The sequence below is a fragment of the Kogia breviceps genome, chromosome 2 (assembly GCF_026419965.1).
Source record: "Kogia breviceps isolate mKogBre1 chromosome 2, mKogBre1 haplotype 1, whole genome shotgun sequence".
Classification (NCBI taxonomy): Eukaryota; Metazoa; Chordata; class Mammalia; order Artiodactyla; family Physeteridae; genus Kogia; species Kogia breviceps.
In genome coordinates, this window is record NC_081311.1 from 37,134,547 (window position 1) to 37,148,830 (window position 14,284).

Sequence of the window (14,284 nt, forward strand, 5' to 3'; positions counted from 1 at the left end):
ATTAGCATGAAACCATGTAGCATAATAAAAACATGTTCATGCTTAAAGAGGTTTTCAGTTTTAAATTAACTATTTTGATGGAAATTTTCCCCAAACACATATAAGCGTCTCCTAAACAAGACACCAAAGATAACTTTTATTCCTGTCTCAGGGGCATGATTAAACAATGCTAAAATCGAATGAAACCTTAAAGGTTTCAGATGCATAAATGTGTGCTCTTAAAAAGACCCAGTTGGCAACAATTCTTGAGGCCTCTGCTTTGTTTTTTGTTTCTTGTTGGTACTTTTTTTAAACCAAAGCTTAATATACGTTAGTTGTGTGATCTTGAAAAAGTAAATTTTATGGGTCTCAGTTTTCTCATCTATAAAATGAGGAAAGTGTATTTCTAAGGTCTCTCCAGGTCTAAAATTCTATCTTCCCTAGATAACAGTATAATTTTTTGGCCTCTAGATGTTATTGCCTCTTCCCTTCTAACTTTTTGCTTCTAATCTTCTGTGCCTTGGAAAAATAAGAAAACCAATTCTATTCAATTATTTAAAAATAAGAGACATTCTAATTAGAGGCCTGAGATCTTTTCTAAATTATGTGCATACATATTTTAGCAACTAGAAGACCTGTACACACTTACTCCCTGAATCTTAGCTATAATCCAAACAGATATGTAAAATTACCTGTATTTTCTAATAGATACAGTAAAAGCAATTCCTAAAACACTGTTAAATATAAGTAAACCAAATATCTGACCTGTGATATCCATGTATAGAAAAACAAACAAAAAATAACAGCATCGTTCCTAGGTTCCTCACTGGTCCCATGCCTGGGATAACAGGAAAATACATACAGTTTGAAAAGAAGCTATTATTTAAAAGCCTTCGAAAAGTAGACAAGCAAACTTACTGTTGACTTATTTTCTTTATTGAATTAAAATTACACTATTATAAAATAGCAATGTACATACAAAGGGATTTGATGCATCATAGTATATACAATTATCTTTAAAAAAGTCAGGATGCAAGTTATAATGATTATGAATATAAATTTTATATTAAAACATTCTCCATAAGTGATTTATTTGACTGTTTTGGTTCGAAGTCGTCGTTTGAGAATCTGATGATCACTTTCTTTCACTCTATGGTCCAGCAAAATCTGAAATTAACAATTTCACAATTTTTTATAAATAAAAATAAAAATGAAAGCTTACTTACAATTAATAAGCTATGTTCATGTTCTTAATAATTGAAATAAGTACATGACAGTACTTTTTTTCCTCCTGGACTGAAGAAATATAATCTTCTATAAAAAAAGCATGCCTAAGGTAGTAGATTTTATAAAAGATTCTTTCAACACTACCTAATTCTGGAATTAAAATAATCCACACTTTTACTGAATTCATAGCTTGAAATAATTACTAAAATATTTGGAGACAAGTGCCTCAATAATTTTTAGGAAATGATTCTTTGTAGTAACAAGTATATAACTTAGAAAGTAGAAACAGCATTATTTTGCAACTAAGAAAAGAAATAACTTCCGCCAAAGGAGAAAATTATGTACTTATCAGACAGATGGAGAAAAGTAACCAAGAGAACAGTATTTCCAAAAGTATGTCCTAATGATCCTAATTCTGTACTACTTGCTTCAAGTGTCTATCTTATATCTGATAGCTACTGTTGCAAAAGGTCTCTCCCAATTTTTCTTGGCCATTTTCTGTTGAAGGCTTTTTCTTTAATTCCTTTTCTATCTTCACTTCCATCCACTAGGCAGATGCAAGCATGATAGAAAATTAGAACGTTCCCTGTAATAGAACAGCCTGTTCTGAGTAAGGAGAATGAGTCATAGAGTCAGGGTGACAAACTATAGTCTTTTCTTAAGAAATTCTGGAAGCCTTAGAGGGAAAGTGGGAGGAAATGACTGAATGTCAATTCTATATTTTTAGTAGGCAGACTTAGGCCCAGATTTGTACAACTCTTGTGATAAAGATAATAAGAAAAATAGATGTTAGAAGCCAATAAATTATTAAATAGTGATAATTCTACTGATGGAATTAAAATTCCTCTTATGACTTTATAAATGCAGATGCATGTGACACTTGTATACTTTAATGTAGCATTTATATTCAATTACTATAAATTTAACACATCCAGTACCAAACGTACATTTGGTACGTACAGTACCAAACAACATTTAAAGCGTGTTTTAAGAGATATGGTCTACAGAATAAAAGTTCAAACCATTATATAATTCAAATTGTTATGAATACTTCAGTATTAAAAAGAACATAAACAGTTTTACTTTTAAGAAAACTTAAATAGTAGCTTACCACTTGGCCAGATATATCAATAGGAGACGAAATTTCATTTGTGTATAATTTCCGTTTGGCCCGTTTTGGTCGAGACACATTTTCGTTACTTACTTCTACATTTGAGAGCTTTGAAGAGCTTATTGTTTCAATTATCTTCTTTGCTATGAAAAAAATACATTAGTTAAATCTTGAAATAATTTTCTAACTGCAAATATTTGAAATCCTTTAAAAAGAAAAGCACTGCAATTTATAAATGGTAAAAGGACACGAATAGAAAACTCACAAAGAAAAAAATTAAATGCCTAATAAACACACAAATTAATGATAAACAGCAAAAATAAAAGGGCAAATAAATAAAATATCACTTCACCTATGTTAAACATATTGAAAAGGTTTGGTAAATTATAGTGCAACCAGTAAAACTCAGACATCTTTAATGACTTGGAAGAGGTTTATACTACATTAAGGTAAAGATCAGGATACGTATATAGTGGACCATGCATCACTAAGAACAGTAAGGTGGTAGAGCTAGCTCAGTACTCACATGTAAAGATGTCCACAATGAATATTAAGTGAAAGTAACTCGTGAGCCCTTTACTTCTAGTTAACAAACGCGTGCACATGCACACATAGAGTAAAAGAAACCAAACTGTTAACAGTTGATTGCTTCTGGTAAGGTGAATAGGAATTTTAAAATTTCTTACTTTGTACATATGCTTTATTTTTTTAATAGACACATAGTGATTTTAACAGAAAACATACTTCCATTTGGGAAAACTTCTGGATAGAAAATCCATGTACATATGATATCAACTATATATTTTTTTTTAATAGAAAACACATTTAAGGAAATATGCTGAACTGAGGTCTACTTGTCAAGGGCTGAGCTGAGCCTGAGAGCTGAGCTACCAGATGTCAGGGTGGCTAATTAAGACAATACGTCAAAATGAAAGTTAAAGCCTTTAACCACTTAACTGCAATTGAATAAGCAAGAGGCTAAACCTGAGAAAGTGCCCACTCCCACCGCCCTTCTACATTCCCCTATGGAATAATGCACAGTCTGGGTCAGGTGGATCAGCACAGAAGTTGGGGTGATCTTATTGCCAAGTGAGCCCTAAACAAAAGGCTTTTGCACTGTTTTATGGACCTTGGTGCTGGAGACCAGGGGGGAGGGCTAGGAGTGGAAAAGTAGAGTCAGAGTGGAGAAAAGTGTCTTCAAGTGTTCCTCCACTTCCCCGTCATAACGTCTTTGGCAGAGATGCCTGAGGACGTTCTCTACTGAAGGCCCCCAATTAACAGGATACAAATGAAGGCACCTAGGCTAGAAATGCAGATATGTGTAAGAGTATGGCTGGCAAGAGACCTGAGTCCTTGACTAACTCCCTTCACAGACTGAGATGCATTGGCTGTGTATCAAGTTTGATGTGGGGGTGGACGGAAGCTTTCCCTCATGAGACCTAACAGGTAAAACCTCTGTAATTGCCTAAGGTCAGCCTGAAACAAATCACGCATAGGATTTTGACCTGGAGCTTCAAAATTCCTCACTACTGTGTGCCAACCACTATACTAAGAGCTGAGTATGTAAACTAGACAGACATTTTGCACTTGTAGAGCTTATATTCTACTGGAAAAGATAATAAGAAAACGAAAAATTATATAGTTTAAATAATTCATTTTGCACTTTGAAAAGATCACTCTGGCTTCCATGTACTGAATGGATAAGAGATAGACAAAAGGGATAAACTGGGAAACCAGCGTTACTGAGTTATGGATTAACAGTAGTTATCAGAGCAGCAGAATTTTAAGCACTAATCTCTGTTTTCTTCTTTCCTCCCTTTATTTCCAAGTGATCAACAACAGACATGTATTGCAGTTACAGTCCCAAACAGGGATACTTTATATTACTAGAAATAAGTTTTCAAAAATTCCACACTGGGTATATAGGTAGGGAAGCCGTTAAGAAGCTGAGTCAACCAAGCAAGGGAGTCATTACCAGGTGGGTACCTCCCTCTCCTTGAAAACATATTTCTTTTTATTATATAAGCAACGGTCAACATAATTTAAATAAAATACAGAAGCATCTAAAATAACAAGTCCCACCTCTCCAAATTTAGACATTTAACAGTCTGCTGTTTGTCTCTCCAGATATTTTCTATGCTTATACAAACAATACCTTTCAAAGAATGCATATATTTTTTGAAAAATATATACAAATGGGTCTAAGTCTGAAGTTCCCAAACTGTGTACCAAGACATGCTGCAGCAAATTCAAAAGAGCAGCTCAGAATATTTTAAATTTTTGAGGAAAACAGTGACAATCAGTAACTCAGGGTAGTTCAGTTTCAAAAAGATATCACATTACCTTCCTTCTGATGATGACATATTTTGGCAACCTGGATTTTCAGGAGCTGAATTTTCAGTGATTGTTTGGCCTTAAGTATTAACGGATGGGACTATTAGGTGTTTCTTTGGGTGAATGGACACAATGAAAAAAATTACTGAGACATTAAGGGCACTGTGAACCAAGAAAGTTCGGGAAGCTCTGTGGTTAAGCTTTTACAGAAAGTATTTTTACACAACCAGTCTGACTAAATTCAACTGTCCCTGCTTTCAGCCCCTTTCCCTCCTCATTCTCCCCACCTCTAGTCTCCAATTTATCCTATTGCTACCATTCAGGTAATCTAATGAAAACTCACTCCTTCCTGCCCCCTTCCTCCCAATAATCTCTCCACATTCTAGATGCCAGATGCATATTGCTACCTGTAATTGCCTGCACATTCCCTACACTTTCCTGGTACTCTATTCGTGTTAAAACTGTTCCCTCTGGTAGATGTGTATATAAATATATATTTATGTCTATGTGTATGGAGAGAATATATATCTTAGCACATATTAATACAAAAGTATTAGTATATCTACATTATAAAGAAAAAAGCATTAAGCAATTAAACCCAATACATATTTATAGAAATATATGCTTTTGATATATATGATTAGGTAATGTTTATACATGCAGAGAAAAAAACAGTAGAAGAAAATATACCATAATACTAACAGTGGTTATCTCTAGGAGGTATAATCTTCCAACATTTCAACATCCATGTTAAATCCCATCTCTTCTATAAAATCTTCCCATAGCCCCCAAACAAACAGCTCTCTTCCTCCAATACTACCATGCACTTTCCTTGTATCTCTACAACTATTACATTAAGCAGGCTTCTCTGCATCAATTACTTAAATACAGATCTTTCTCTTCCATTACACAGTGAACACCAAGGCATATCATCCTTTCATGTTTCCTCCCTAAATACCTAACATAAGACACTTGTTTATTGGAAATATAATAGTCACTGTTGTTGAGTTTATACACCAATCAGATATTAGAAAACACCATATATCTAATGTAAAAGGTCATTTAATTAATATTCTGCAAACCTTTTGATTGAAGAATAGTTGGAGAATGTTGTAAGAAATCTCCAAATTTCTGTAGCGTTCCTTCTTTTTTCTTAGTAGGCACGTTTATACTAATTGTGGATGCCTGACTCCGTAAAGAATACGTTTTCTTAGATGATGGGCGTGTGGAAACCTAATAAACAAACACTTCTTGTTATTGTTGATTAGAAATGTTAGAAGGAAACAGTTATAGCCATAGTTGAATTAAAGAGGCCAGGTACAGGTTATGAATTCTCAGGCAGGGAACTTAGGATTAAGAATATAAGGAGAGGGATGAAAGGGCCAGAGAATGAGTATGATAGAATGACAAGTCAGAGGTGAACACATCAAGGGGTACCTGCTACTTGCCAAATGCCAAAGGTTATATATTCAGAGTTAAATTAGATGAATAGAAAATGAAAGATAAATAAGTTATAACTGGACAAAACCCAACTTCTGAATAATTATTACTAATCAAATTTGACATTTTTATTTTCATCTTCTACTTTATAAATGTAAGTTATGAAAATGGTCAATTTTGGACAAATTAGAAGACAAACCTTTTGTTCCTTTTTGACAGAAGAATTTCTATGCTCAGAAACAGGGGACTTCAAATTAGTTCTGGGTGTAGCATTCTTCTTATTTTCAAATTTCACAAAGTCCTAAAAATAATGAATTTCAGCACTGATTAATTCCTTGACAGTGTTTTCTTTCTCTCTCTAGACTCCAGGGGAGGAAAAAAAAGAACAAAAGCAAACTAACAAACAAACAACAACAAAACAAGAAAATGGTTCTTAACCAGGGGCAGTTCTGATGCCAGGGGACATTGGCATTGTCTGAAGACATTTTTGGCTGTCACTGCTGGGGATAAGGGGCAGGTTTAATGGAAACTAGTGGGTATAGGCCAGGAATACTGCTAAAAACCCCTTAAAATGTATAGGGCATTGAACTCTCCAAAACAAAGAAATACCTGGCTGAAAATGTCAATCACGCTGAAGTTGAGAAACCCTGACTGAAGGTACAATGTTTTTTGCCAACTTCACTGAAATATTACTCATATATAACATATGTAAGTTAAGTGCACATGATGATGCAATACATGTTTTTATCACAAAATGATTGAAGGTATGAATTTTTAACATGCATCATGATGAAATTACATTAGTTAAATGAAGGGATAACATCTTTTATTTGAACCCCATCTTGACAATGCAACATAGCAATATATTTATCTACCCTTTTCCCAACTCCCAAATAATGCTGAGCATAACCTCTAATTGATACTTAGTGACACTGAAAACAAAACAAAAATCTGCAGTATAAGCACAGGTAAAATGTGAAAGTTAAGAAATACAATCTGTTTTTGCTACTAAAAAGGCATGACATCTCACTCTTCTTTTCCCCACTTAATCTTAAGACAAAGTCTTTTGTAGTACATTAACTGAACTGAGCTTGTGCAAATACTAATCATACTAAAGATTATAAGCATAAGAGGAAAAAAAAAAAGGCAAGAACAGAAGCAGAGAGATCACGACTGAACCTCAGAATTCAAGTTACCAAGTAAAGTCTTAAGGATCACACGAAGAAGATTTCATAAAAGAGGAAAGACAGATAGATGGTAATCAGGGGAAGCAAAGGAAGAAAGATTGTAACTCCATCATACTTGTAGTGTTCAATAAAGAGCTCTTTGGCATCTTCACTAGATTAGAATATAGCACTGTATAAATTATTTTCCTGAGGACTTTACAACACTCAGTTTATTACAGCAGTAAAGAACTAGCAAAATCAGTTAAAACTTTTAAGTTTCTACATGGTTTACCCTAAAACAATCTGTGTATCTATTCTGAAATTGGGAGTATATGCTGGCAGTAAAATGAATAAAATAATTTTATCTTATCCCTTTGAGTATACAACCAATTTTTCCTTTTCCTTTGAAAAAAATGAATCAAGTCAACATAGATGTTAGTCACCATGTTAACAAAGATGATGAAATTAAACTACTTATAGTACAGTTGGCCCTTGAACAAAACAGGTTTGAAATGCATGAGTCTGCTTATACACTGATTTTTTTCAATAGTAAATACTACATAACTACATGATCTGTAGTTGGTTGAATCCCTAGATGAGGAACCTCACATATTGAGGGCCGACTGTAAGTTACACAAGATTTTTCTGCGCTGCGGCTGGCACCTAACCCTCATGTCGTTCAAGGGTCAACTGTATCTTAATGGTATCTAAAGTGTACTCAATATAAATTAAATAAATATAGACTAAAAGTTAACTAAGGCTCTCCAAAACAATCACTAAAGGTGTTCTATGTGTAGAAGGAAATATGCTAAATAATATTCATTCAGCAAATGTATTACCTGACAGAGAGCCTCAGGAGTATGGTTAATATTATATCTGCTCTTCCAGCAACTTGAAAATATACTACTCTTTAAAGGAGTGAAAAAGACAAGTTGGGAAAAAAGTTATTGTGCTAGAGAGTTTATAATTATAGTTTTAAACATAAATATTTCTGTTAACATAAACATTGCCATTTATTATGTATCTACCACATGTGGAACAAAAGCAAAACATTTTAAACATATTATATCTAATTCTTTATTTCCAAAAGGAGGAAAGTGAGGATCGGAAAGTTTATGTGACTGGCTAGAATATGATGGAAGGTTTATGGTAACCCCACGATCAGAAAGCTGCAGCAGGAAGAAGTAAATCGTTCTTGGCCTACCACTAAATTGAGACCCAAATTTTAATACTGGCTCATAGAAAAAGAATTTCTCTTCTGAAACCTACTATGATCATAGAGACCTAAGATTTTAGTTAAATGACAAAGATTATATTCAAGCAAGTTAGTTGTTTCAGTTTCTCTAATTCCTTTTATCAACCCTTTTTCTCTTCCATTGGAGGGAAAGTGACTAAGTTTGAACAGGACTGGTATACTGAAATAGCTCGCTACTAAAATTCACCACCATTTGACCTGTCATAGCTTCACTAAAAAAAGAATAATCTATATTTTAAAAATCTATAAGCTTTTTGTTTGAGGACTATTCACCACAGTAATATTCTTAAAACAGTATTAAATATACCATAAACTATGATTTTGGTCTCTAATAGCAGTGCTTATGAAGAGGAGGGCAATGTAACAGAGTTTAACTATATATTATCACTGAGCTTAATAATAAGGTTTACTTGTTTAATTCACTTAATAGTTAAGTATTTACCTCCTCCATTTCATTACTCTTCCTCTTCCGGGCCTTGGGAATCTTAACCGTCACTGGTGAGGTACAACCCAGGTGTTTCACTGCCATTTTGTTTGGCTGTAAAGGTGTAAATTGAATCTCTAACTCAGGTTTTGGAAATCGAGTACTTTGATTATTTTCTGTTGACACTTCACAAGAGTCAAGGACTACAGATCCATCCTACAACAGAAGTTAAAAGGAAAACAAATCTTATTTGCAGAATATGAATTTCTAAATTGCCAAAAATTAACTCTCTCACATACCTACTAAAAACAATAAATTGGAAAAGATAAAAAGTCTGCTGGATCAAATTTGCTACAGCAAGGACAGAAAGACTCAGTTATCGTCTACTTTCTCCAGGTTTATACATGGTATGTTAAAATTGAGAGAAACTTAGAGATCAGTATTTCCCAAACCTGTGTCATCATAATTATCTACAGAAATGGTTTAAAAGATTCTTGGACCCTACCACAAACCTACTAAATCAGAACTCTCCAAGGAAAGAGTTAAGGATTTTTAATAAGCACCCTAGTTATGGTAAACTGAAGATTGCTGTAAATTCTTTACTGTTCTTCCCATTGAGAGATAGAGTCTCATTCCCCTTCCTTGAATTGGGGCTGGCCTTAATAGCTTCCATGACTAATAGCACGTGGTAGAAGTAACATGATTCTTCTGAAGCCTTGTTAGGAATGGCTTGTGTTATTTCCCCAGATCAAAATGCCCTTCTCTTCCCATTCTCTGCTTGGTAAACTATTCACCTTCAAGACCCAGTACGATGTTACTTTTTCTAATCCACGTCCACAACCACTCAGGCAAAATTCATCATATCCTCCACATCAGTGTTCCTTCTTAGCACTCTCTTTATAACACTTAGTCCATAAGGTGAAACAAGATAGTCATTAAATACCTGTCTTATTAGACTTCTTATTCCTTGAGGATGGTGATCATATCTTACTTATGACTTTATCCTTAGTGCAAGGTTCCCAACAATGAATGCTCCCAATAAATTTGTTTATAAAATAAATATTTTAAAAGTAATTTTATTTTTAAAAAGTGACATAGAATTTTTATCTATTTCATAGGCAATCTGAGAAACTATGTTATCCAATGCAAGTCACAGAACCCTAAGCCCACTTCAAACTAAGGAAACTCATTGTGAGGTTATTGGGATTTGGTGATAAAGTTATAAAATGGGTAAAATTTCCAAAAAATACTATTTACTAGAATGCTTATTAAATGGACCACTTATGAGGGAGAATAATCATCCATATTTTATCTTTTGTAGGATTTCCTATTTCTGACCATCAAACTTGTTTATAATCAAAGATCTGTTTGAGATCAGTATCATTTTGAGAGGAAATTAATACCATTTGGGGATCAAATTTCCCCCAAAGAATTGCATCTCCCCTCAAAAGCTTTCAGTTTTCCTTTCCATAGCCAAGAGCACACACAACTAACTGTACAGCAAGATACCTACAACAACTGATTAAATTATACTTGCAAGTGTTATTTAGTAATTAATGGTCATTGGTAAAGAGGGTTAAAAAGTGGACTGTGTTATTAAATACCCACTTCTACTTCATCCCTGGAAATTTCAAAACTTGTTGACTGAGGTTCAGTTTCAACCCTGCCAGGATCCATTGAACTCATATGTCTGGGCTGGATATCCATGGTCTGTTTTTCCTAAAGTAAGGAAATATTAGAGTAACAAGCCACCATAACCGAATATACATTAAAATACTTCACCTAAAGAATATAATATCAAGATTTGAGTGAATTAAATAGTGGAAGTAATTAAAGACTTCTTCAATGACCAACTAACTCTCCTTATTCTTCTCTTTCAGCCTCAGAGTTAGGAAAAGCTGGGCAATTTTCCGCCTCTTCTGAATCTGATCTCAAGAGAAATTTGAAAGATTACTTTCAACTTCCAAGGTGTTTTACATATATTCTCTCATTTTACTTTCACTGCAACTCTGAGATTTGGCAAGAATTGTTATTCCTACTTTCCAGATGAAGAAATAGAGAGAAATTAAATAACATGACCACGGTCTGTACTGACTTGGAGCTTGAACCCCCCAAATCACTTTGATAACACAATTTTGAAAAACTAGAGGTGTCTTAGGAATGCAAGTACAGCATTAGAGTAGAAAAGACCATACTGATAACTAAACCTTTCCTTGCTGCACACTCTTCATCCCACTTAATCAGTCATAGGGTATGCTCTATTCCTAAACCCTACTTAAGCGATCTATAAAAAAATCAGAATACATTTTTAAACTTGAGAAATTCCAACGTGCACCTTCTAATCACTACCATCAAAATCAAAAGTCAAATACACCTCTTATGTCACCTACCCATAACTGTCAAATAAAAAAGATCCTATTGCATTCATAATGGGGAAAGCAACTAGCATTACTGACTTCCACTGTGGTAATAACTGTGCCAATTGTTTTACAAATGCTCTCGATTAATTTTCACAATTCTATTAGAAAGACATCATCATCTCTGTTTTAAAGTTTGGAAATGTTAAGTAATTTTCCTAAAGGTCCCAAAACCACACTGACAGCAGTTGATACCTAGTTTTTCTAACTTTCTATTCTGCGCAATTTATACCACATGCTAATACCTCTGTTTTGAGCAGTCTTTCTCTTAGAATCATGAAGTCTTTTGATGTAAGAGACATAGACACAAAACACATTTAATTTTATTATTGTCTGAAGGCTGTAGAACAGCAGATTTTCAAATGCAGATTATTTACTCTGGAAAGACTAGCTTCAGATGTACCCTGATTCAATTTACCTGGGAAATAGCTATCTGTAAAATGCAATACTTTCTTTATCTAGGGTTCCTAGCCCCGATGCAATATTACAAAAGTAGCTCCTGGGCATTCCCTGGTGGTCCAGTGGTTAGGACTCGGTGCTCTCACTGCCGGGGCCTGGGTTTGATCCCTGGTCGGGGAACTAAGATCCCTGCAAGCCGTGTGGTGCAGCCAGAGGGGGTAAAAAAAAAAGTAGCTCCTGAATGACTCACATCTCCTCACCATTGTGCTTATTTTCAAAAACAATTTGTATCTTTATCATAAATTTAGGATGGGTTCAAGTATTTAAATATCACTAAGCATTCAGGCTGAGTCACATTTCCACATTTTAAAGGCAGATTAGGGACTAAATCATCAGTTGTTTATTTTTTAATAATTCTATCTGAGAGATATGACCAAAATATTGGAGAAAGAACTATTTCTCAATTAGTCATTGATGAGTCAACCATAATGATAAACTCTGAAAACTCAAAATTCATGACAAATATCCAAATAATTTTTTCAAACTATGATTCCCCACTGATCTACTTACATTTTTATTCTTTAGAAGTTAATCAATTAAATAATTTTGAAAACTTCCTATTTTTAATTTTAAAAGGCATAGAAAGAACATGGTTCTACTGACTGTTTTAGAAGTTTCTGATGTGATCTTTTTTAATTGTTCAATTTCATTATCTTTCTGTATGTTACTGGAGATCAGTGTTTTCAGCTGTATTTCTAAAGCTGCAACCAGCTGATCGCGTTCTTCCCGCCACTGTTGGAGGTTACCATCTTTCTCAGCCAACTGTGCTTTAAGCATTTCCTAAACAGAATATGGACAAAATGTTAAAATAAACCTTGCAAAATTATGAATCTAATAATTTTTTGAAGTTATTATAAATAACACAATAAATACAACTGTGAACAGGATATATAACAAATTACGTAGTCAAGTCTCGATCAAATATTTACTTATAAAGCCAAACACATAATGCCTTCATATATCTTAAATGTCCACATTGGGCACTTCTTTCAATAAAAAATTACAGCTTTTAAACTAATTCTAGCATTTCCCCCAATTTTTGAGAAATGAGATGGTAAAATTACAATAAAACAAATGACAAAACTAATAGCAACAAACAATAGAGAAATGAAAATTTAAAATACCATTTTCACTGGGTTCAAAAATCATGAAATAGTTAGTGGCAAATTAAAGGAATTATGTGCAAGACCTAAACATGACAAACTACAAAACACTGCTGAAAGAAATAAAAGAACATTTAAATAAACAAAGAGAGAATCTGTGTTCAAGGATCAAAAGATTCAATATTGTTAAGATGCCAGGTCTCCCCCAAAAGATCTAGAGTCAAAGCAACTTCAAAATCCAAGCAAGCGCATGCACATGCGTGCATGTGTTGATAGAACTAAAAAAGCTGACTCTAAAAATAACATGAAAATGCAAATGACATAACAGTCAAAATTATGTTGAAAATGAAGAACAAAGTAGGAGCAATCACACTACATCATTTTAAGCCTACTATAATAATAATAATCAAGACCGTGATATTGGCGTAAGGATACACAGACATCAGAAAGCAGAGAATAGCATCCACAAATATTATGGTCAATTGCTATTCTATAAAAATGCCAAAGAATTTCAATGGAGGAAAGGACAGTCTTTTCAACAAAGAGTGACGGAATAACTGAATAGCCAAATGGAAAAAAAGAAAAAACCTAATCTTAATCTCACACAATGTATGAAAGTTAACGCTTGGACAACTGATTTATGACAAAAGTTGCACAGCAGTACAAAAGAAACAGTTTCTTCAATATGTTCTACCAGGTCGATCGTTAATACACATTTACAATGACAACAACAGCTTTTACCCCATCTCACTCCAACACAAAAATTAATTCTAGGATCTAAATATGAAAGGTAAAACCCCGAACCTTTCAGTAATAATGTAAGAAAACATCTTCATGCCCTTGAGGTTTATAAAGAAAAGACTGGGAAAATGAATTAAAATACCTAAGAATTTCTGTTCTAAAAAGGCAACAGGAGAGTAAAACAGTAAACCAGAGATTGAAAGAAGGTAACTGCAACACGCTCCTATCCAGAAAGTATAAGGAACTCCTATTAAAAAAAAAAAAAAAAAAAAAAGGTAGTCCAATAGAAGATAAGCAAAGGGACTTGGATAGGCAGAGCCAATAAACTAAACATCCAAAAATACTAGTTGGAGTATAAATGGATACAACTATTTTGAAAATCAGTCTGGCATTCTACTAGAGTTCCACATATGTTTACCCTATCAACTAGCAATTCTATTCTTGGTTATATAGGCAATAGAAATGTATGCACATGTGCACTAAGAGAAATATATAAAAATGTTAACAGGAGATCTTATACATTAACAGCCCCAAACAGGAAACAATCCACATCTATTCAACTTTAAATTGAATAGACTGAGGTATACTTATACACCAAAATATTCAGCAACGAGAATAGACTAACTCC

At 33.8% G+C, this 14,284-nt stretch overlaps 1 protein-coding gene across 12 annotated transcripts in view; it reads right to left on the minus strand.

Moving 5' to 3' along the window:
- Positions 1 to 895: 895 nt before the first annotated feature.
- Positions 896 to 14,284, minus strand: part of KIF20B (kinesin family member 20B) — a 78,186-nt gene continuing 64,797 nt past the window's right edge. For 9 of the 12 annotated variants that reach the window (XM_067025064.1, XM_067025067.1, XM_067025063.1 and 6 more), the window contains 7 exons: positions 12,416 to 12,592; positions 10,545 to 10,655; positions 8,955 to 9,152; positions 6,291 to 6,392; positions 5,734 to 5,884; positions 2,318 to 2,460; positions 897 to 1,146 (listed from right to left, as the gene is read on the minus strand). In XM_067025064.1, coding sequence (XP_066881165.1) covers positions 1,069 to 1,146; positions 2,318 to 2,460; positions 5,734 to 5,884; positions 6,291 to 6,392; positions 8,955 to 9,152; positions 10,545 to 10,655; positions 12,416 to 12,592 — 960 coding nt within the window. In that variant the 3' untranslated portion in view covers positions 897 to 1,068. Of the gene's footprint in view, positions 1,147 to 2,317; positions 2,461 to 5,733; positions 5,885 to 6,290; positions 6,393 to 8,954; positions 9,153 to 10,544; positions 10,656 to 12,415; positions 12,593 to 14,284 lie in introns of all 12 variants that reach the window. The other 3 variants (XM_067025069.1, XM_067025065.1, XM_067025074.1) reach the window with 1 other exon arrangement.